At 39.3% G+C, this 24,930-nt stretch overlaps 2 protein-coding genes across 6 annotated transcripts; both read left to right on the top strand.

The window, feature by feature from the left end:
* The first annotated feature begins 26 nt into the window (after nucleotides 1-26).
* adap2 (ArfGAP with dual PH domains 2) lies at nucleotides 27-6,892 on the top strand. The gene is made up of 11 exons (XM_078269362.1): nucleotides 27-366; nucleotides 930-1,054; nucleotides 1,175-1,266; nucleotides 1,531-1,619; nucleotides 1,896-2,008; nucleotides 4,272-4,421; nucleotides 4,614-4,697; nucleotides 4,907-4,969; nucleotides 5,281-5,358; nucleotides 5,457-5,685; nucleotides 6,361-6,892. The coding sequence occupies exons 1-11, from the start codon at nucleotides 285-287 to the stop codon at nucleotides 6,387-6,389; spliced, it is 1,134 nt and encodes a 377-aa protein (XP_078125488.1). The 5' UTR covers nucleotides 27-284; the 3' UTR covers nucleotides 6,390-6,892.
* An 873-nt stretch (nucleotides 6,893-7,765) lies between these two features.
* rhot1a (ras homolog family member T1a) lies at nucleotides 7,766-24,862 on the top strand. 5 transcript variants are annotated; one of them, XM_078269355.1, is made up of 21 exons: nucleotides 7,766-8,177; nucleotides 10,275-10,333; nucleotides 10,415-10,496; nucleotides 10,691-10,734; nucleotides 10,832-10,885; nucleotides 11,049-11,101; nucleotides 11,600-11,708; nucleotides 13,550-13,651; nucleotides 13,926-14,024; nucleotides 14,221-14,329; nucleotides 14,506-14,626; nucleotides 15,134-15,218; nucleotides 15,449-15,594; nucleotides 15,788-15,888; nucleotides 16,533-16,663; nucleotides 16,931-17,014; nucleotides 17,156-17,278; nucleotides 17,384-17,586; nucleotides 18,423-18,545; nucleotides 19,628-19,726; nucleotides 20,718-20,791. In XM_078269355.1, exons 1-21 carry the CDS (start codon nucleotides 8,141-8,143, stop codon nucleotides 20,782-20,784), a joined length of 2,031 nt encoding a protein of 676 aa, XP_078125481.1. In that variant the 5' UTR covers nucleotides 7,766-8,140; the 3' UTR covers nucleotides 20,785-20,791. The 5 variants fall into 5 exon arrangements, with proteins under 5 accessions (XP_078125481.1, XP_078125476.1, XP_078125477.1 ...); XM_078269350.1 differs by lacking the exons at nucleotides 19,628-19,726; nucleotides 20,718-20,791 and adding an exon at nucleotides 23,666-24,862; XM_078269351.1 differs by lacking the exon at nucleotides 19,628-19,726 and having other exon boundaries at nucleotides 20,718-20,797.
* The last annotated feature ends 68 nt before the right edge of the window (nucleotides 24,863-24,930 follow it).

Raw genomic sequence — 24,930 nt, 5'->3', positions numbered from 1 at the left:
CGCTGCACACAGGTACATTTTATAAAGAACAACCCAATCACCGAAGCTCAACTCACTGTTTCCGACAGTGTAGCTGGACGTGCACTAGAGGAGGAGGGAGCTTCGCGTCTGCATTGTGTCGCAACATCCAAAACCTTTTCTGTCGCAAGTTCCAGTTTTTATATGGACATAATCACAGACATTTTGTCAGTTGTATTTCGTCCCGTGTGAAAATATGTGACCACCATGTTTGGTTTAGACCACGGGATTCATCGTTTACGAAGAGACCGTGACTTTGCACCGAAATGGCAGAGCGAAACAAAAAGATGTTATTGGAACTATTGAAGCGGCCGGATAATAGTCGGTGCGCTGACTGCGGAGCGCCTGGTAAGCAATAAAGTCAGTTCACTGGTAACCACTGGTTAAGTGTATGTGTTAAACCTACATTTATTTGATCAGAATCTCTCCTACATAGAATGTGTTAATGGCCAAGAAGAGCCGGCGACCTAAAAAAAATAAGATGTAGGCTTCTCATCTTAAATGTATCATATTTTTTTGGAATAATAGCCCAGGCTGCAATTGAAAAGTTTAGTTATCGTTGACATTTATCAAGGTTTTCCGTCGGACTTTGTATGAGTACTTATGCACTCTAATGAATGATATCAACTCCTATGATAAAAGCCCTTTATAACCCCTATGAAGGTCTCTGTGATTAAATATAGTTTTAAGGTGAAACTGTATGCTCATGGTTCATATTCCTAATTTTTTGTTCATTATAGTTTTTTCAAAGACACAAAACATAAGTCTGTAATATTACAATATGTGTTTAAATTGTAGAATAGTGGGAGTGGGAGGAACAGGGGGTCATACAGTAGGGGCCCCCAAGCAGGACAATATGGCACTGAGTGCAAAATGATGAATTTGAATCCCACTTCTTCTGCACACCTCAGATCCAGACTGGGCATCCTACAAGCTGGGTGTGTTTGTGTGTCTAACCTGCTCTGGCATCCACCGCAGCCTGTCCAGCCGGGTCAAATCCATAAAGCTGGACTTCTGGGAGGATGAGCTGGTGGAGGTATGGTCCCCATCTCTGTTATTATTGCTACAATAACGTATTAGTTCATCAGGTGAAAGGATGAAATGGCTGTGCCCATGTGTAATCTTCATGTTTGTCTTTTTTTGGGACCCGGGGAAGTTCATGAAATCCAATGGCAACGCCAGCGCCAGAGCTTTGTATGAGAAAGCTGTTCCAGCGTACTACTATCGGCCCCAGGAAAATGACTGTGTGTAAGTAAATTTCCAGGATGATGATTTTCTTCAGAAAACTGTCTTTGTGATGGAATATTTGATTATGCGTACCAACTGCTGACAGGGAAATGCTTCAATAAATAGAGAGAAGTGCAACTACTGACTGTAGAAGTGAAAAACAGATGAATTTCTGCTGCTAGATCAAAGCTTAATGAGCCATGTTCTTGTCGTTATACTGCAGCTAATGTTGTCTTTCTGTAGAACTGTCTAAGAATATTTTTAATTTTTCCCTTTGAACCTCAGTGTCTTAAGAGAGCAGTGGATTCGGGCTAAATATGAAAGGACAGAATTTACAGGAGAAACTAAGTATCCACCACTTTCATACACCACAGGTGATGTTTTTATTGTTTTCTAACACTCATCTCTTCTGTAGAACACACTATCATCATTATATATCTATCACCTATCATTATGTTGGTGTAAAGCGGAACAATGGCGGTTCCTCATACACATGCAGAACTGTGCAAGAAAAACCTGTTAACAATAAAAGCCAGGAAGTGAAAGCTGGCCAAATTGTTGCTCCTTGACCAAAACATATTTATTTTTAGTAAGACCTGTGTGTATTGAATCACCTGTGACTCAGTATGTTTTCTTGGTTTTGATACCAGGTTTCTATGAAGGAATGCTGTGGAAGAAAGGAAAAGAGAACACACAGTTTCTGAAGAGGAAGTTTGTTCTGTCAGAGACAGAATTTACCCTGACATACTACAACAAGGAAAATGTGAGTTTCCTGCAGCGCTGATACAGTTGAACTGCACTGTATGACATAAATTAAACCATTTAAATTATTTATTACTACAAGATGTGGAGTTGATATTAATATTTCTTACAGTATATGTGTAATGTAAAACATGAGCATTGATTTGACTGGATCTCTTTCCTCCTTTTATTTACTGTGAGGCACAGTGGTGCTTTAAGCTAAATGCTAACGTCAGCATGCAAACATGCTCACAATGACAATGCTAGCATGGTGATTTTTTACAATGTTTACCATGCTCACCATCTCAGTGTTAGCAAACTGACATTTGCTAATTAGCACTAAACAAGTACAGTTGATAGGAGTGTCATTAGTTTTGCAAGTATTTGGTCATACCAAAGTACTGGACAAACTAAAATTTGACCTGATGATGGTACTAGAGGAACGATCAGGGGATCAAAGTTATTACAATTCATCATTTGAGGCCATGAATGTCTGCACCCAATTTTATGGCAATCCATCCAATTGTTTTTTGTCATGATTGTGTGTTTCTGTTAGTGTTTCCTGTTTTATTTTGAAGTCTCTGTTTTCTCCCTTGTCTTGTCTAGTTTTACTTCCTGTCTTTAGTTTTCCCGCCCTTGTGATTGTCTTATGTGTTTTACCTGTTGTATCACCTGTGCCTTGTTTGCTCGTTACCTCCTGTCAGGGGCGCCGTATAGGGGGGAAAAGTTAGGACAATTCTAAGGGCCCATGACTGACAGGGGCCCCAAAAAATAGGTAAAAACTAATATAAAATTATTAAACCATCATCATTCAGTATATATATATTTCAAATATAATAATACAATTAATGATCTCTTTGTTTTTACTTGTTTTTGGCAGTAAAAGTTAAATATCCCCATTGACCAAAAAGTAAACATCCATATTGACCGGGACCACCCCCCCTGCATGAAATGGTTTGGTCCTGCCTCAGCGCTCAGTGATGGTGGTTAGTTGCAGTCAGTAGATGCGCCAGAACTACAGTGACTACAGTGTTACAAAGTAACGTTAAATCAAAATCTGGTTTTCAAAAAAGGAAAGAGAGAGAGGGAAGACAAAGGAAAGGGTGTCAAACTGTAACCCAGTTTTTCACCAAGAAAGGTGGGTAGCCTATAGTCTGTGAGTGGTATTAGGTATTAACCTGTTGGCTTAATGTCCATAGTGAAATAAGCTAGCTAGCTACAGACTAGTGTTAGCCTACATTTACTCACCATTTAATCAGTGCAGGGAAACGTTTAGCAAGATATTCATATTAAATCATTGTCCCTGCCCCTTTTAGCAGACTTAACAACAGATGAGTCAGCAGCACCCCAGTCTCCCCCTTACTGTGCCCCTCCCTGTCCCAGTGAAGAAGGTGAGCAACATTGTGTTCAATGACATGCCAGTTAGCATCATTGCAGGGAGTCTGTGGGGATTTCTCTGTCTCTCTTGCTCTTTTTACCATTACAAAAAAGAAAAGGAAATATTTATTAATGACAGAAATTCAAACACATTAATAACAATTCTTTTCTCACATAATGATCATTATGAAATAAAATAAAAAAAACAACAACCTACTGTCTGTACTGGATGCTGGACAGTTGGAAACAGTGAGTAGCTTACCTGAGCCTGCATGTAAGATATAGACAATATTAACTGTATTCCGCTACAAGAAGCAAGACAGTTGCAAGCCTTTAATTAGAGTTATGTAAAGCTTTTGATGGGACAGTTAGGTCCTAGAGATGTGGTGACAACAGCTGCGCAGAGGGGGCAAAATATGATTTTTTGTCATGGGGCCCAAAATTACTGGCAGCGCCCCTGCCTCCTGTATTTAGTCTTTGTGTTTCCCTTGTCTGTTGTCAGGTCATGGGATTTTCTGTGTCGGAGTGCTGTGTATTAGTCTGCCTGTTTTTGTCTCCGTGTTGCTTATTCTCGTGGTTCCTGTTCTTCTTTGCTACTGCGTTTTCTTTGGATAACCTTGCTTGCTGTTTTTGGACACCTTTTGTTGTATAGATTTTTTGTTTAATAAATATTCAAGCTCATCACATCGCCTGCCATCTCTGCATTTGGGTCCAACATTATCTACCGTTATGACAGTTTTTGAGTTATTTCAGTCCAGACCAGAGTGGTGGACTGGCCGACCAACATTGCCATCCCTTGAAACATTGTGGCTAAACATTAATGTACAAACAGCCCCATGCTAATTTAATCCAGTTGTTATGCAATGTCTACAAACTCTAATGTGCATATTTATAAATGTGTGATCCAGGAGTCCAAAGGCCCTAAAGCTGTAATCTCCATCAAAGACCTAAACGCCACCTTTCAACCAGAGAAGATTGGTCATCCTCATGGGCTGCAGATCACTTACCAAGTAGACGATCACACCAGGAACCTCTATGTTTATCACGAGAGTCCGGAGGTGGGACTGCATGATCATCTAAAGTATAAATAACAGTAACCAGCAAGTCTTATTTATTTATTTATATATATATATATATATATATATATATATATATATATATATATATATATATATATATATATATATATATACACTGATTGTCATGCTGTAGGGCTGTGGAGAAGCTCAAAGTCTCTTCTTCTACTCTAGGAAATAGTGACATGGTACAACGCCATTCGTGCTGCTCGCTATGCGTACCTGAAGACAGCGTACCCGACTGGAAGCGATGAAGAAGTAGGCATCAAACCTTCTCAAAACCGAATAAACTGACAAAATGTCTCCTAGATGTCGATGAATTTGAAATGCAGTCTAAATACTTAAAGACATATTTCAGTTTATTCCCAGCTAATGTAGTGAACTTTAACTTTCAGCAGTCAAACACAGTAAGAACAGAAACTCTCTTCTTTTCGCTTTTATGTTTTAAACGTGTTCCTCTTTGTCAGCTAATACCAAAGATAACAAGAAACTACATCAAAGAGGGATACATGGAAAAGACAGGGCCATCGGTAAGTCATTAACACATACAGGTACAGATACATGATCTTATATGACTTATTTCTAATTTGTCAATACCCAACTGCTGCTTTGACTTACGTATGCATTGAGAAAGGTGTTGTTTGTGACAGTAGTAGTCCATTTGAAAGTGTGTTTCTGTTCCTTTTACAGTCTCAAACGCGCGCGCACACACACACACACACACGCACACATTTTTTTGTAAGAATGGATTGATATGATAGAAGGAGATGGGAAAATGGGGCAAAAATGTTTATTTATACTTCATGTGAAGTGTTTACATTAAATGTGTTTTTTTTAACAGCAAAAGGAGCCATTCAAAAAGAGGTGGTTTATTTTGGACTCTCAAAACAGGAAGTTGTTCTACTTCAAAGGCCAGCTGGTAAGGACTCTTCATGTTTTGCATTGCTGTAAGGATTTAGTTTGTCAATAACTTTACCCACCATTCTGTTTGAATGTGTGTCATTATTGTCAAAGTAGGATGCAGAGGAGTTAGGGGTCATTTTCATCGGCACCGCAAGCAAAGGTTACTCTGTGAAGGAGTGTGTCCCAAAGCATTCTCGGGGAAACAGGTGGAAGTGTGGTGTTATGGTGGGGACGCCCAAGCGACAGTTTGTCTTCATGTGCGAGCAGGAGAGGGAGCAGAGAGAATGGCTGGACGCCCTCAGACAAGTCCTGTCCAGGCCCATGGCACCGCAGGATTATACCAGTAAGCAAGGCTTGCAAATTCTGCCAACGTGTCAACAATGTACAGTGCACAGATATGCTTTCTGATATACACACACGCTAGCACAAATTAGTCATTCCTGTCATGTGAAACATGCAGTTTTTGGGTCTGTCCAGTGGAGTATGATAGGATGGATGGAAATTCTTAACCCATAAAAGATCTTATTTTCCACATCATATTTTTTCCCCCCCAAATTGAACATTTAGCCACGTCACAAACCATGTTCACCATCTTAGTTAGGCTTGTTAGCATGTATAGGAACAGCCAGGGTAACACCAAAGTCAGTATGATTCATCATTTTTGTGCCACGAATGTCTGTACAAAATTGTATGGCAATGTATCCAGATATGAGATATTTCAGTCTGCACTAAAGTGGCGGACAGACAGACAGACCAGCAGTCTGACATTTCCATGCATCGAGCAATGCTGCTAGTTTGCCTAATACAAAAAGCAAGATTACTCAGGTATCTTAGTTAACCGCTCCAAGTTTTTCTCTGCAAGTTAGTCCAAACCTTAAGTCTAAACAAAGCACATGTACCCACTTGTTGTGTGCTCACTGTGTTCATGCTTTGACATCACCACAGAAAGTTGGTATCATCAACCATTGCATTATGCATCTATATGACCCTGCTCTAATACTCTTGTTTCTCATTCTAGTTGAAGCAAACATCAACTATAAAAGGTGAACTACAGAGAGGTGTATCAACAGGATGACAGGGAGAAGACTACAGCGTTTGAAAACACAAGTGACTTGACTACTAGAGCAGGACAGATGAACAGTGATCTGCTGTCACTGCATCTGTTCTGGCTCTCATATTTGTGTTTGTGTTGCAGTAATGTGTCTTGAACCATGACTGACTGAGCTCTGTGCAACAGTGTGGATTTAAGACTTTCATCCACTCACTTTAACTGCCACTGGATCTGATGTTCCATCTCAGACTTCAGAAAATACTGTATCACTATGTAAAATACACTCTTATGGCCAAAATTACACCCCTGACACGGGGTCAACACTTGTTAACAGGAGATAGGTTACAATCACTGCATATCATGCTATTTTTATGATGTTTTTATTTTATTTTTATATTTTTAATTTCCTAATAAATATGCATATCATTTTATATTTGGTAGTGAACATGTTTCATTGCATCATGCCCAGCTAAATAAATGACATTTTTTTTAAAAGTTATATGTGGTTTAATTCATAGATGTAGAATACATTTTAAGTGCATGTTGGATAAAACTTTCATTTCATTCTATTTTTTTTTCTTTCATTTGTTGACATGACTTTGGCAGACATGACTTCAGCAACACTTTTTTTCATTTTATTGCAAATGCAACTTGATAAATCACAATAATGTTACTGTAATATGGTCTATAACTTTCTTGCAGCCACGATGGAAATGTGTCTGTTAATTATTATTAACATAAATGTTAGCATCTCAGTGAATTAAAAAAGATTGCTATTTAATTGTGTATTACATATAAAATTGAAGCATAACACATAAAAGTAAATGAAAATGAAATACAGTCGTATACAAGTATAACCCTACTAATGGCACAGATAGTAATTATCCTATCCTGAATCTTTTACTTGAAAAAAGTTGTAACCATTTTGATCATTTATTAAGGATAAGCAATGAAATAAAAGCAGTTCCTTATCACTATGATAATTATAGTAACGATGGCGCTCTTGAATATCTGATTCATTTTTAATTACATTTCATTATTCTGTGCAACATTTTGTTCACAAACAGACATTTTATAAATCACTATTCTCACTGTTTCTCCTTACACTGTAGTTAAATACTGATAAAAGAGTAAAATAAATAATAAAAATGATAATTGAATAAAATAATAAAACCACAACATTATAAAACACTACAAGCAAGACTAAGATGGGGTTTTAGAGGAACTGCGTTTATTGATTTATATTTGATTTGTATATGCTGCTATTTTTTTTAAAAATTATCCTTATGTCAATAAAATAAAATAAAAGCAGTTCCTGTCTTTGGCACCAGAGTAGCATAACGCGTTTTTCAAATTCCAGTTGAAGTTTGTCCTTGGCGACTTGCTGTAGTTGCCGGGTGTTGGAGGTCGGGCATGCCCATGAAGCATCCACTGCGAAATGCAATGAAAGCACGGAAAAGAGTGTGAATAACATGAAATTACAGAGAAGTGTGCCACAAATTACTCTTTAAATATGATTTTCTGCTGAGCTGATTAATCGTAAATTGAGAAGTAGCGCGTAGAAAACAGAGAGGAGCGCCGAAAACTGTGCGTCCGTTTTGTCCTACAAAGGCGCCGAGAGTTTGACAGCGGCAGGACTTCTCTGCGCAGGCCTGACGTTAGGTAAACTGCTGGAGGAGGACGGCATCCAAAGGACTACATGACATTATAAAGACAGTCCTTTCTGAAAAGGGAAGCAAGCTGAAACATGAGAAAGGACGTGAGGATACTACTTGTTGGGGAACGTACGTAGCATGTGTCTTTAATCCCAAAGCGGTTAAATGCTTTATTAGCTAACATGCTAATGAAGGAGCTAGAGGCTACAGCTAGCAGATGCACCCAGTGAATCAACTAACAATATACTAAGCAGTGTGATTATATGTGCAGTGAGGGGCTAGTTGGTTAATTAAGTCTATAGTGTATAAGAATCATGCACTGTGTCTATAACTTATCTAAAGTGTATGATTAGCATACATACTCTTGACATTGGTTTCTGATGAGATTGTACCAGAATACATACTATGAACTGGCAACTCTGTATTTAACCTGTAACAAAAATCAACAGAAAACAAAAGGCAAGAAAGATTATACCATTATACCATTTTATTCAGCAGTATGCATTACAGTTATTATTGCAACTAGGGCTTAAACATATTATTTCGATTATCGATTAATCTGTAGATTGTTTTCTCGATAATTGTTCGGTCTTTAAAATGTCAGAAAATAGTGACAAATCACAGTTTCTCACATTTATAATTTTTTAACGCCTAAGGTGATGTTTTAAAATCAGTCTAAAATCCGTTTGCTATCACATTAGACATATAAAAGCAGCAAATCCTCACAATCTAGAAGCTGAGTGCAGAGAATACTTGGCATGTTGGATTAAAAATGACCTAGACGAATATTTGATTATCAAAACAGTTGCTGATTAATGTCCCGTTAATCAACTAGCTAATTGTTTCAGCTCTAGTTGGCACAGAGATGCACAGTATATTAAACATAATTATGGGTAAATAGTACTTTGTGATACGATTTTGACTTTTTACAGGACTCTGGAGTGAGGTGAGTGCAGCATTAAGCCAAAAAGGCAATAGATCCTATTCTCATTAAACTGTGTTTCACCTGGTCCGTTTGTTCTCTTTAAAGCGCATGTGTTGTCAGTACTATTTATATTTCAGTTATGGCTATGCAGGATGGCCTACATTGCCGCATTAGGCGAGTTAGTACTGACTATTCCTGAGAGAGGTGCAGCCAAAATGCTACGTGCCTACTCCAGTGTTGTGAAGTTTAGTAGAGTACAGTTTGTGGGGTTACAGATAGCAGATAGCCTGTCAAGACTCTGAGGGGCCAGAGGTACTGCAAACTATGGCTGCAATTAAGGATTATTTTGAATATATACACTTATATTTCTTTGATTAATTGTTTAATCTCTTACTATGCTATTTAATAGTGAAAAGGCCATTATACTTCCCAGAGTCCAAAACCTCAAAGATATTCAATTTAAAAAAATATATACAGCGAAAAGCATCAGATCCTAACATTTTATGAGGTGGAAACATTATTAGATTGCCAAAATAATTGGATTAATAGACTCATTATTATTAATAATAATAATAAGCAACTAATTTTTTTCAACCCTACAGCCAACTCAAAATCCTCCAATACAAAAGGCCTGGCAAGTTTTTGCTATTAAAATTAGTCAGGTTTTAATAGGCTGAGGAATGCCTTTGAAAAAATATTTGTTTTTTATTTATATATTATCAATCTCTGGATGGAAGAAAATGTTATTCTTGCAAACTACAAAATACCTGTTTTATACAGTCTATGCAAAATACAGAGAGAACATCATTCTTTGTTATTTGAGAGGGGATTTGGTGAAATAATGTGTAAATTATAAGAAAGTGTTTGGTATTCACTTAAATAGAATAATATTTCCCGTTTTATTTAAGTTTTGCATTTCCCAATGCAAGATAGGAAACTGTATGTGTAACTGTAGACATACCTATAAAAGATAACTAATTAAAAAAATTGTATCTAACTCTTGTAACAGTGCAACTATTTCGTCAATCTATCTATCATAGGATTATTTTCAGACCATATATCTCCCCCTTGTATTGTTGCTTTGCTCTCTGCTGGAATTTAGTAAGTGCTTATTTGACAACCGTTGCAGCTCTTAACCCTCTTCAGCTGCTCCTATTTTTGGCCTGTTGTCACTTAACCCATTACCCAGCAGACCGCTCAATAAATATGGTAGAGAGGTCTCGTGTTAATGATCCATTGTCAGTAAAAGACGTATGTAATGCATGATTGTAATAACAAATGATTTTCCTTTGCCCATACAGCCAAGGTGGGGAAGACATCACTGATAATGTCTCTGGTCAGTGAGGAGTTTCCTGATGAGGTATGGATGGATGGATGGATGGATGGATGGATGGATGGATGGATGGATAGATGGATGGAATCATTGTGCTCTGTCTTCCAGGTTCCCCTTCGAGCTGAGGAGATCACCATCCCAGCTGATGTCACTCCAGAGAGGGTGCCCACACACATTGTGGACTACTCTGGTAAACCCCCACACACACACACACACACACACACACACACACACACACACACACACACACACACACACACACACACACACACGATTAATGATCCCTACTCCATATTAATATAAAGATTGAGATTTGGTACTGGTAAAAGCTTGATAACATATAAAACACTGTACTGATCCTGTTCCTTTTTGACACCTTTTTAGAGGCAGAACAGTCAGACGAACAGCTGTACCAAGAAATATCAAAGGTGGGGTGACTTAATTCTGACTCTCATCTGGTCATGTAATGTCTGTACCCCATTTCCTATGCGCATCACAAGTTAATATTGCTATTTGTCTTTACAGGCAAATGTCATCTGCATAGTTTACTCAGTCAACAACAAGAAGTCCATTGAAAAGGTGAGCATGGTTTCTCTCTGTATTCAGCATAGTTAATCAAATACTGTACGTAACTGCAGTACGTCTGTAATTTGAAACAGGACGCTACATATGCGCATCATCTTAATTTGAGAAAATTAATTTGCGCGGCTGCAATGTTTGATGTTGTGCTTAAATACCCTAGGTGACAAGCCACTGGATTCCCCTCATAAATGACAGAACAGACAAGGATAGCAGGTGTGTGTCACTTCAATATATGTGTGTTTGTGTATATGTGTCTGTCTTCCCTGTGGGTCATGTCAGCTAGGTGGTGCTGCGTCTGCAAGCTTGAAATCAGAGTAGTGTGAAGTAGGGCTTTACATTGTTAAGTTAATACTTACTAAACTGCATGTCACACTGTATGAAATATAGAATCATTAGTTCTGTTTTTTGCCTTTGCTAATTATTGTAAACTACATGAATGAGTATGCCGTATCAACCTGAAATTGTGTGATAAATGCTCCACATTTTCCCAGGGTCCTTGTTGACACACAATAGTCCAAATATAATCACTTTACAATAATGTAAAACGGAGAAGAGGCTGCAACCAGAGAATTTAGCATTTTTGCCTAAAAAAGTGTAAACAATAAATCTATTATTAAATTTGCTGCCTATTATTTTTCTGTCAATCCACTAACTGATTAATTAACTGACCGCGGCAGCTCAATAATGTAGTAATGAACGGCTTTTCTGCAGGGTACCATTGATCCTTGTGGGGAACAAGTCGGACCTGGTGGAACACAGCAGCATGGAGACCATCCTGCCGATCATGAATCAGTACCAGGATATCGAGACCTGTGTAGAGGTAAGAGATCAATACACAGCTTCACATCCATGGAGGCAGGGCTGTTTGGACCCACTCAGTCAAATGTCAAAAAAAGTACTTTGATGAAGCACTTGAGAGCGATGAATTGGCAAATGAAGTATGAAATCCAATACTAGCAGTGACTGTCAGAAAGAGGCTGGCTGTGTGCAGGACAGATTGGCCCCCAGAGGCTCTTGGGCTGCACTCCAGCTCCTAACTCCAGTTACACACTGACTGAGTCATTAATAGATTTATATTACTGAACCCCACGCTCCAAGGCCATAGCCTGCTGACTGGTGGATTGTGAGTGTGTTGAGAGTAGAGGATGGATACCCGAACCGAGCCTGATGGTACCCGACGGGCCGGGCCGGGTTCGGACAGATATTTAGAAATGATGTTCGGGTTCAGGTCGGGCACATTTTAAATTTAAAACGGCTTATTATGTAGGTAGCCAATGGGCCTGTTTCACTTGATGCAAAGGTTTGTTTTTGTGACACACACAGACACACACACACACACACACACACACACACACACACATGCACGCACACACATGCCTGTGTTAACGTGCGCTTGTTGCCCTGTTTGTGTTGATGCCCTCATCTGTTGACATTTCCGAATGCCTTCCTACAGTTGCTTAATTAAAGCGGGCTTTATGTGTCATTAGTATGGGGGAAAAAAAATAGATTTTAGCTGTGTTGGGCTCAGGTCAGGCCCGGACATAAATATCTTAATGCCCGTCGGACGCGGGCCGGGCTCGGACAGAAAAATGCGGCCCGATCTGCACTCTAGTTGAGAGACAGAGACTTGGCTCTCATGGAGGAAGCTGGCCTGTGTCTGCATTACTGTTTAATTCAAATTTCCCTCCGTCGCATGAGACGGCTCAGTCATGTGCTCCTCAGCTGGATTAGTTACAAGGTTAAAGAGGGAGATGAGGAGGACGTGAGAGAAGGCACATACAGCGTGGGTACAGTTGGGCGACTGTCGCACAGCTGGTGAGAGAGAAGACATGTGAACCAATGTTTTACTGCTGGCTCAGTGTTTGACCAGGCCCAGGGTTGGTTGTATGTCCTGCTTCTATTTAGTTACTCACATCTCTGTGTTTCTTTATCAGTGACGGAAAGAAAAATATTTTACTTAAGTAAAAGTAGCAGTACTGCAATTTAAAAATACTCTGTTAAAATTGAAGTCCTGCATTCAAAAATCCTACTTAAGGAAAAGTACGCAAGTAATGGACAAATGTATAAAAGTAAATGAATTCATTCTGCAGCCAAAATTGTCTCTGTCCGTGTTACATTATATATATTATACTGTTGGATTATTGTCATTGATGCAGTAAAATGTAAGCTGCACTTTGGTACCTATAATTATACCGATTTTAATATACTGTTGGATGGTTTAATTTCTGTATAACAATGCATTGTATTTTATATGCTCATAATAGTAGTTAGTTTAAATCTGCAAAGCAACTTGGAATACAGCTGCCAAATAAATGTAGTAGAGTAAGAGAATACAATATTTCCCACTGAAATGTAGTGGAGTAGAAAGTACAAGTAACTTGGATTTGTTCTTACGATCTGCACTTGAGTAAATGTAATTCTTTACCTTATGCCACAGTTCTTTATTAACTGTGTTTGACCATTGATGCTCTGTTGACACTGTTGAATTATGTTTTCACAATTCATTTACTTTTTTGGGTAGTTGTTGACGTAAAGGTAATCAGATTTGTATTATTTTAATTTCTAAGTGAACTTTTCAAGTCTGTGATATATCCTGATCATTTTCCTCCAGCATTGCTTTTGTTCAGGGCATTCACGCACACGTGCCCTCTTTTTCCTCAGTGCTCGGCCAAAAACCTGAAGAACATCTCTGAGCTGTTCTACTACGCCCAGAAGGCTGTTCTCCACCCGACAGGACCCCTGTACTGCCCAGAGGAAAAGGAGGTGAGGTCTATACATTAGATTCAGCAGACATTTTGATTTGTCATAGTAGGAAAAAGTCTGAAAAGTCCTATTTTGAACGACTGACAAATGTACGGCAGCCAGGATCTCACCAATGTTATTGTGAGATACCCTGAGGTTTTGTAATCTTACCTGGAGAGACAAAGTTGGATTGGTGCATCCCTAAGGCCACAATGCTTACTGTTGAATTTTAATCTTTCTGCATTATATAGGTACACATGTAACCACCTAAATGATTGTTTCTCCTCCATTACAGTTGAAGCCTTCTTGCATTAAGTCGTTAACTAGAATCTTTAAAGTGTCTGATCTGGACAACGACGGCATCCTTAATGACAATGAGCTCAACTTCTTCCAGGTAATGTTTTCTTCACCTTTTAGTAGAGTCACTGTCAATATCATTTTCATGACTACTTAAGATTTAAAAAATTGTCATCATTAGTTAAACTTCTAGACTGGATTAAGGTTGCAGGTTTTAACATAAGCCAAACCTGAAAAACCTTAGCAGCTCTCTCAGGGCACACATCATTGTGTCTCTTATTGTGTATGTCTAGAGAACATGTTTCAATACACCACTGGCGCCTCAGGCCTTAGAGGATGTGAAGAATGTGGTCAGGAGGAACATGACAGATGGCGTCAAGGATAATGGACTTTCACTCAAAGGTCAGACACTCTGCTGTTTTCTTGTTTTCATATTTCTCCTCGTTTCTCCGTCCTCCACTTAATTACTTATCCTTCTTCATGTCCCCTTAACAACCCCTCCCTGTTTTTTGCCCGTCTTTTTAGTCCATTTGTTTATGACCACTGCTGACACCATCCATTCTCCTGTCATATTGCAGGCTTCCTGTTCCTGCACACCCTCTTTATACAGCGAGGTCGACATGAGACCACCTGGACTGTGCTGAGGAGGTTTGGTTATGACGATGACCTGGAGCTCACACAGGAATACCTGTTCCCCATGTAAGTGCAGACTTAAAGCGCAGAATCAGAGGACTCTAACTTAACTTTTTGGACCGCCGTTCTGAAATACAATCCCGAAGTAAAGGCTCGCCATCACAGTTATGAAATGACTGTTTTTCTACAATGAAATGGTTTCCATAATTAAAAGTGATGCGTGCCCCCAATTTTTCTTAAGTGTGTGTGTGAGTGCTCAAATCTTTGTGGGTGACACAGTGGTCAAAGAATGATATTTAAAATGTTTGTATTGCATGTCCATGATGGCATCTTTATTATATAATTCATGGTTGTATTGATGTCTTGTTCCTTTTAAAATGATCTATTGATCACAGTTGATAGTCTGCATATAATTTCCTCTTATCTACTGAATTGTTCTGGTTGACTGGTGTGACTTGAATCGATTCAGTCACATTGTTTCTTCATTTGTCACTTTTGAAAGCAGAATCCAAGTGAGTCAATATTCCAGAGCTCTCTGTTAAATGATTGCTTTTGTCTGTCCCTGTATGGCAGGATAAAGATTCCCCCAGACTGCACCACAGAGCTTAACCACAATGCTTACCTCTTCCTCCAGAGTGTCTTTGACAAACATGACAAAGTGAGTGGTTAGAAATGTTGAAGATTTAGAAATGGATTTTGCTACCTTTTTATTTCTTTATTATTTATGTATATAGTTTGTATTTTTTTAAGGATGATCACTTTTCTGCTCAGTTAGTTAAAACAAACCTTGTGTATCGTTGTGCCATTTTTCAAATGCATTTTACCTGTTAGCCATGTTTCTTACGTCCAAATTTGTGAGTCAATGTATGTGAACTTGGTATGATCCAGGACAGAGATTGTGCACTGTCGCCAGAGGAGGTGAAGGACTTGTTCAAAGTGTTTCCCTACATGCCCTGGGGCCCGGATGTCAACCACACGGTTTGCACTAATGAAAAGGGATGGATCACATACCAGGGATACCTCTCCCAGTGGACGTGAGTGTGGAACACATCTATTAATATACACATTCACATCTATTTTAGTTTTACGTAACCTGAATACATTCACACTACTGTATGACATACATAATGATGTATGTCATACATGTAGAATACATAGATCATTTAACATCATGCTCATAAATCTCTCATTCTGTCAGACTCATCATGACCTGTTTTTTTGTGGTAGGTTAACAACATATCTAGATGTTCAACGTAGTCTGGAGTATTTAGGTTATCTTGGCTACTCTATCATCTGTGAACAAGAGTCCCAGGCAGCTGCTATTACAGGTAAGAGAATGTAATTCAATTGAACTTATTTTTGTGTTTTAAGCCGAGCAGCACTGTATGTTGATAAGCTACCGAAACGAGTAGTAAGTAGTTGTGGACTAGAGTGCGGATCGGGCCGCATTTTTCTGTCCGAGCCCGGCCCGCGTCCGACAGAGCAGTAACCGAGCCCGACCCGAGCCCGACACAGTTAAAATCTCTTTTTTTTTTCTCATACTATTGACACATGTACGTTTGTTTGTGTGGAAAGTCCGCTTTTATTAAGCAACTGTAGGAAGGCATTCGGAAATGTCAACAGATGAGCGCATCAGCGCACACGGGGCAACAAGCGCACGTTAACACAGGCGCGCACCTACATAATAAGCTGTTTTAAATTTAAAATGTTCAATGCCTTATCGCGCTGATGTGACCGAGCCCGACCCGAACCCGAACATCATTTCTAAATATCTGTCCGAACCCGGCCTGGCCCGTCGGGTCCCGTCAGGTATCCATCCTCTATTGTGGACTAATTTCTGTACAGAATAAACGTTAAAGTTTTCTTTTTTGTTAAAAGTTGAATTTAAAAGAAAGGCATGGGTTTTACAACATGTTGCCATTGTGCATGTATGTTCCTGCTTAGTCAAAATACGCATTCCCTGTTCTTTCAGTGACTAGGAACAAGCGCATCGATCTGCAGAAGAAACAGACCCAGCGCAGTGTCTTCCGCTGCAACGTCTTGGGGGCCCGAGGCAGTGGGAAGAGTGGTTTCCTCCAAGCTTTCCTGGGCAAGAACCTGCAGGTTAGTTTAAATCATGGCTGTAAATTATTTTAAACTCCCTTTTTTAGCAGTTTGTCTTGCTGGACACGCACTCAGTTTCAGAGGGATCCTTTCCATGGGTGCTACATTTTACATTTATGTCACATCTCAAGTAAACTTTTTAAGTTAATCTAGTTACTGTGTGTAATTTAGTCAACTTCCAGAGTTAGAGCTAACAAGCCAGGGCCATAAACATGTCAATTGTCTTGATTGGTTTCTGTTATTGACCTTGTTTATTTTCCACCCCAGGGACAGAGGCGGATTAGGGAAGACCACAAGTCCTTCTATGCCATCAGCACGACCTATGTTTATGGTCAGGAGAAGTACCTGCTGGTAAGAACCATTTACTCATCATCTGCTTTTTGAATTACTGTTACATAATCTGGGTATATTACACTCTGCATAACGTTAATCCTTCCATCTGCACACTCTGTCTCTCTCGCGCTGTTCCCTGTCTGGTCTGCACACTACAAGCTCCATGAGGTGATGCCAGATTTTGACTTCCTGTCTGAGGCGGACCTAGCCTGTGATGTGGTCTGCCTGGTGTATGACATCAACAATCCACGCTCTTTTGAATACTGTGCCAAAGTGTACAAGGTATGTTTCAGAAGATGGAAAAATGCTCATTAGATGCACTGAGGCTTGTAAGGCTGTCTGCTATTTACGCTGTAACCAGTAACACTGGGTGTTTGTGTTTGGCAGCAATACTTCATAGATAGCAAGACGCCATGCGTGGTGATTGCCGCCAAGTCTGACCTGCACGAAGTACGGCAGCACTACAGTCTCTCACCGCACGAGTTCTGCCGTAAGCACAAGCTCCACCCACCCCAGCCGTTCACATGCAGTACGACCGAAGCACCCAACAAAGACATCTACACTAGACTCACCACCATGGCTATGTATCCGTGAGTATTAAGCCTTATCTAGTTAACCCTTTACACCACTGTGAGTGTTGCAACCTTATTCTCATTGCCCATCTTTTCCTGTGTGTGCCTATCCACTTTTACCTCTCTCCTGGATGTATGTGTCAGACAGTGTCGGTAATATTCAAAGGTTACAGGATGGGAAAATTAATGAAAGCTGTCAGGTATATCCTGTGTAAATGCTGGTGTTGATCGGTGCATGGATTTTTGACTCCTCCAACCACTTTAGTCAGTGAGTGAAACTGTCTTACTTAGTTTTGATTAATCTATGAGCAAAATTAAGACCGGCCGAACTCTACAGAGCGGTCTAATATCGGCCAATGGTCTTGAGATAAATATTTGTTTTTAGTGGTGGATTGATGCTTTATGTTCTTAAACTGGTTACACCTGTTGGGTCACAGAAAGGTTCTAGACGTCGGAGCCAACAATTACAGATTGTGAGAGCTTTTGCATTTTGTTCATTTACAATTATATAATAATAATCATCAGAATGTTCGTCTGTTGTGACTGTTCCCTTCCTTTCTTTGTGGTTTTCCTCTCATGTTCATTCTCCTTTAAGTTTAGACTTTTAAAAGTTCATTATAGATGTTTCCTTGTCAATTGTTTACTTTGTTAATGAGTTGAGGAGTTGAAGTTAAATTGCAGCAGTGCAGGTTTAAACTCAGAAGTATGTATTCTCTTTACTCAGGTCATTTGATAAACAAGGTTGAGGTTCTTATCTACTTAGCTTTGGCCTCCTCTTCCTCTGTGTGTGTTGTTTGTTGCGTGTTATCTTTCTGTGGTGGTGAATACACGCATTTTTGTGTGTCTTTCCGCAGTCACGCCCGTCTCCGCTGCATGTGCGCCTGCAACAGGTGCACCTATTGCCTGTGTCAGAACCTCCTCAAGTTGGAGCTGCTGCGCAGTATTAAGGCCCAACTCCGCAGGGTCGTTTTCAACAGGTTCATACGTAGAATAAGCTCTAGTGTTTTAACATAGACTCATTACTCCTCTTTGTGTCTCCCACCCTCGGGTGTGACCACCAGGGTGGGTCACTGAGAGGCTCCTTTTTCGCCCAAGCTCTCTAACACGGGTGATGGTGACAGCTCCTCTGCTTTGCTTCAGTGCTCGCCCGTGGTCAGGTTTACACTGCATATCCACTTCAGGGAAAAGGGAATATTAAATGTGATTGAGCGTGATGGTAGTGATTTAGATACATAGGATAGTCTTCCATTTGTGAAAAATGTGATACTTTGGTGGTTGCTTTCTGGGAAAATCTCATTTAGCTTGCTGCTGTGTTGCTGCATAGCTGTCACCCGTAGGGATCAGCTGTGTTGCTCAGCTGTACCTCAGCTAGGTGATGCTTGTTGACAAAGAGGGATCTTTGGTTGTATAGCTTAAAGTCACTCTCTCAAATCAAAAGATCAACCATCGGTCCTAGAGGTAATTGTTTCTGCTGGTTTATTTTGTTTTTTCAAACAGACTGTGAAAAAAAGAAAGAAATCCAAACTGTCCAAAGTTCTTTTTAAATGTGATATCCACCCAGGGGCAAAACATCTAAATGTGAAAAGCAGCTCCTACCTGGTCGAGTAAGGAGAAACTCCCTAAAATAAGAATGTCGGTCCTAACTTCAGGACTTTTTGGTCTTAGAGTAATTCACAAAGTATTTGCCCCTAAAAGTAGCTCCTAAATCACTAATCCCTGCTCACAATCAGGCAAATGCTGCAGGTACTGAGATTAATCACTTCAGTGTTTTAGAAAAAAATCATATTTTTTAATTAAATTTAGTTATAAATGAATTTATTTTTTTATATATATATATTTACCTGTCAACCAATCAGTGTAGACATGGTGTGTAGGTTCAATGATAAAACATGATGTCATCCATCTTCTCGTAGGAGTTCTCTTTGTAAAAGTTGCTCTCAGCAGCTTTCATTCAAGATAATAGATGCTTCACAGCCAAATCAACACCCATTTCATTTACTTTCTGTGTCATATACCTAAAACCTATTGGTCATGTTAGGTGTTTTGGTGTCTGCTCCAGCTCCAGTCAGCCCACCTGCTCTCTGTACAGTTTGACACAGCGAAGTGTGACCAGGCTGTGCCAGCTAACACACAGGCTGCTAGCCAGGGAGGTGACAGTGTGTTGGAATCTGTGTGAAAAATGCATGATGTTATTTGCTTGTGCACTGCAAATTAACTCCTAATACTAGCCCCCATACATAACACAAATATGTTGTAAAATTGAAAAGCATTTTCATTTTATTCAAACGAGTAGTTTCTTTTTATTTTTCCGGAGTAGAAGTAAATTTATAACTGGTTGTTTTTGTAGAATGTTATAATGCTGTAGTAACTATAATACACAATATCTATGTTGTCCAGCCAGTTAATCATTCTGACAAAATATCAAGTGTAGTAACGAAACACAAGTTTTGTGTGGTAAAAATGCATCAGGGATTCCAGGTATGAATTCTGATTGTGAATTAGGTGTTAGAAATGGACCTATTTAGAGTTGTTTGCTCCCTCTTGCCCTGCAGTGGATATGCAAACTGTAAATCTTGACTAACAAGCATATTATTTGGATGGAGAATGACAGAAACAAACTTTGGTTTGTGCTTCTTTCAAACTGAAAACCTCATCGATGTCTGCATGTTTGCTATGTGATTTCTTTTCAATCACATAAACGTATTAAACTTCTTCCTGTCTCTTAATTTCTCTATGCCACTACCCTTAATGGATGGAGTGATTGATTTATTATCTATGATGTTTTCAGTCTTCCTTTCTTTTCATTTTGATTCTTAACGCTGAAGTCTACACCTACAGGAGACCCTTTTTTTTATAATTTAAATTTGTATTGACTTTTTCAAAGGAATATTACAGCAGGAGACACCTTATTTTGAAAGCACAATTGTAATTGTACATACAGTATATACTAAAATAAAGACTGCTGTTCACTTGTTCTCCTGTGGGTTTAGACTTCATAAATGGAACAGGATGATGTTTAGAATCAATCACAATGTGTGTCTTTTGATGTTTACATTAATTGTATCGTACTGTACCAATCACCCTGTCATTTCATCCTGTTTTTATTTTCTTGTATGTCCTGTCTTTGTGTTTTTCCTTCCACTCTATAGGTGTTCATTGACATGTTTTTGGCTGCCCCTCTTCCTTTTTCTCTTGCACGTGTTCACCCTCTGCTAATCTGTCTGCTGTTGTGTTGCATGGCTAACCTGTTCACTACCTCTTTAGATAACCAAAGGCATGCCTCGCTCATTAGCTGGGAATAGATTTCTCTAGGGAATCTGTCCAATTGTACAGTACAGAGAGCTTGGTGTTTTTAAAATGATTAGGTGTTTGGGGGGGGGGTGGGCGGTATTGAAACACAATGCAGGGTTTGAATGGCTGTTTATGGTGTTGGATTGTGTTGTGTGTTTTCAGATTTTTGGCAAATAAGTGATTATTGTAAGCCCAACAATGGCATAAAATGTAGGGCTTCTGGTTGGGAGTTCATGAACCCAGGCAGAGCTACATACTGTACGGTGCATCCAGTACTAACCCTTTGTCTTGGTACTTTTTTAACCTCTGGGAGTTGTTGACAACATTCATAGCATGACACTTGATGTGCCAGGGGGCCGACACACCACATTGAATGCCCACTGGTTTTCTGAAAAGTGGATTGGTTGACTGGGTTAGATGATGATATTTTAATTTTACATAGTATGACATTGTAATCTAAGTCATCTTGCATAGTGTGCAATATTGAAATAACTTCTTAGGTCACCAAAATTACAAGCAGTAAATTGTGTCGGGCCACTTAAGAAACTTGGTTCAGAGGGAAAATAAAATGTTGAGTCTTTAATGATTTATTTTGGTTGCTCTTTAATTTGTTACAAATCAGAAAATCCCTACTAAAAAAGTGCCATATGTCTGTATTATGTAAGGGTTAGCCGTAGAGAAGGTAGAAACAAACTTAAGACAACTGGAGATGTACTATATTTCCCAAAAAACTCGCACTCGACAAAATTACGAGATTCACTCTTGGAATGGCTCAATATTTTCAGTCTGGCTGCCATGTGGTGTGTACTGTGTGTACTGTGTGTACTGTGTGTACTGTGTGTGTGTGTGTGTGTGTGTGTGTGTGTGTGTGTGTGTGTGTGTAGCCTTTTTTGTCATAGATTTAAGTGTGCGGTGACATTTGACCAGGTATGCAGTTATGATTGAGCTTGTGCTTTAAGGGTTTGGCTGGTGATGGAAGTTCTCTACTTTTCGGGCTGGGTAGAGCTAGGTGATGTGAGAGAGCTAGGTGTAACTATTAATACTTAAACAAAAAATTGAATCTAAACAAGTAATATTTCACCTGCCCAAAAGAATCATTAGTAATGTCGCCAAGAAACGGAATCAACTGAATCATATTCTATCAAAATTCAGATCACGTAGCCTTAGATCACAATATAAGTTTATTTTGATGTCTCCCGGCCATGGTTCTGAAGTTTTGAAAAGAGAGAAAATGTAAGTACTTTAATGGTAATGAAGATGAGTACAAAAGCAAGTGCAAGCATTCATAAAGACTAAATTAATAATTAATCAAGAAAGTAAATGTAGGATTAATCGCCAATAAAATAGTTGTTAATTGCAGCCAATTTTAATAAGAAGTATCACCCAGCTCTACCGTGTGTGTGTGTGTGTGTGTGTGTGTGTGTGTGTCTGTCTCACCCTGGGCAACCATGTGACTGTGTGTGGAAGGCTACTGGGCTGGGTGGAGGCTGTGGGGAAGATTTCAGCCTGACACAGCAGGTTTATCCAACGTGGAGGGGTCCAACTTAATGGAGGCCTCGGCTAATTCCCCCAGAAAGGTAAAGGCTGAAAACACAGGAGGGATGTTACATTTTTTTTACACCAGGCCGGCGAGAATGTGTTGTATAAACTATCCCCTATTCAGCATTGACAGTTTGTCAGGTAATTATTTTAATGTCAATTATCAATATTCATGTATCTATTCCTGCAGCATTGTAGAGAGACTTATTGGAGTCTTTATAGAAATAGTTCTACATCTTGGGAAATATGTTTATTCACTTTCTGATGGGGAGTTTCAGGAGAGAATCAATATCACTCTAATGGGGGGGGGGGGGTAAAAAGCTAGCCTGTCTCTGTCAAAAGTCTGCCTACCAGCATCTCTAAAGCTCACTAATTAACACGTTATATCTTGTTTGTTTTAATCTGCACAAAAAAAGACATGTAAAAATGACAAATTGCCATTTTGCCTGGGTTATGTGCCGGACTATTTCTTGACTAGCATGATAAATAGTTCTCCTGTGTCCAGTCTTTGTGCTAAGCTAAGCTAACTGACAGCTGGCTATAGCCTTATATTTATATTTAACAGTTTTGAAAGTGAGTGATCTTCTCATCTAACTAAGTACATTTTCTATTTTCTATTAAAAATAACTATTCATTTACTATTCATTTAAAGGCAGCTAGACTAGGTTTTAGACCTTTTTGTTCTTCCCAGTAGAGGAAGCATGTTTGAACTGTGTGAACAGGCTGGTTTCTCTCCTGATCCTACATGAGTACCAGGGTTCTTGTGAGTGTATTGTACACCAGTCACACTTGGGTTTGCTATCTCCATTGCCTTTTTTCATTGCTTGCTTTTATCACAGTCTGTATAGCTCCCCAGTATTTGTTTCTTGTCAGATAAGCTGGATCTGTGTTTGGTAGGATGGTGTTAACCCCATTTTAATAATCCATTAGTTGTATTTGTTTCTAGTTTTCTACCTCCCAGCTCAAATCAGAGCAGCTGCTTCTCATAGTCCAACAACTTTCCTTTGTCCTTTTCCCCAAACCAAAACTAAACCAACTGTCAAGAGAAAGCATGTGTTCCTATTTCAAGTTGGTATCACAGGGCGCTGGTAGTCATTTACGGTCCTGGTTTTGGGAAATATCCACTGGAGAAAGAGCACACAGCTTTGTTTTGTCATTTGGCAACATGTGGTTTTAACAATGGACTTGTATCATGTTATAAGCTGCTGCCTCTTTTTCTTGCTTCATTTTTCCATTCACCTGCTCTGTCTCTTGCTCCCTCTCACAGACACATGGCTCAGGCGGACCTGAAGAACTCAACCTTCTGGCTGAGAGCGAGCGTCGGTGCCACAGTGTTTGCCGTGCTGGGCTTTGCCATGTACAGAGCACTTCTCAAACAGCGGTGATCATCAGACGGCATGAGACAGCTACTTCCTCCCCCGTTCCTTTGTTGACTCTGCCCCTTCTCTCCTACCTGAAAGACTCAAAAAGACTGGCTGACTAACCAAGCAGGCCCATTGACTCAGCTCCCAACTCCACCTCATCCCCTTCCAACAATGCAGCACGGGCAAGAGACAAATGAGCAAAATCATAGGTACATTTTATATGCATTTACAAATGAAAAGTGTGGTTTAGTTTTTTTGTTAATGTTGTGGGGAAAGGGGCAGATTACATTTTAAATCATTTGTCTATCATTCAATTTGTAAATGCTGACATTCTGTGATCTGTTGGTCTAGTCTAGTCCAGGTCAGACACAACTAGTCACTGGATGTTTTCAGCTGATCCAGTCCTCCTTTTTTTCTCAGGTCAGTATTATAACTTAAATGGTTAGAGACCAGACAGAGGCAGCCATATACAGCAACACCACAAAGGGACTTGAATCTGTTAATAGTATGTATATGCAGTATATTATGTATGTATTCCTCAAGAATTTTAGGATTGGACCCATTGACGGCATCACAAGCCAGGAGCAACACCTACAGGAGGTGTTAGTTATACATCTAACATTAGAAAGGTCACAATTGGCATGTTTATTTTGTGTGTTAATTTATTAACCAGTTTCTTTGTTTTCTTGTCTGTTTAGAGTGCACTGCATGAAACAGATGGAGGGATTTACATTTTACATGTATTTTTGTATTTAGTATTATCAAAGCTGTCATCATGGTGTATCATGATTTTCTGCTTCCGTTTTTATTTTTTCTGGTTTTTAAATAGAGCTTTGTCCCTCATGTTATATTTTTATGAAGTTTGAAGCACCATAGAGCAACAGATTATGCTTTTAACAACAGCCATTCAGCGCACCTCTCCCACCTTAAAACTATAAAAGTGTTTCTTCTCATTCTTCTCTTTTCCAGCATTTACAATAAGAAATTGTGCGATCTGGCACAGTGTGTTGTTGGGTGAAATGACAGCTAATTTAACAGCAATGACGAGGAAAATAAAATGGTTTTAAATATCTGTAATAAATGACATTTACACCCACTGATATCATTTTGTGTTTGTTTTTCCTTGGCAAGAGCAGTAGTGGTCTTTTCAAAAGTAGATGTGCGGACA

This window comes from Sander vitreus, chromosome 15, assembly GCF_031162955.1.
Source record: "Sander vitreus isolate 19-12246 chromosome 15, sanVit1, whole genome shotgun sequence".
Taxonomy (NCBI): Eukaryota; Metazoa; Chordata; class Actinopteri; order Perciformes; family Percidae; genus Sander; species Sander vitreus.
This window is presented reverse-complemented; position numbering and strand designations above follow the sequence as displayed.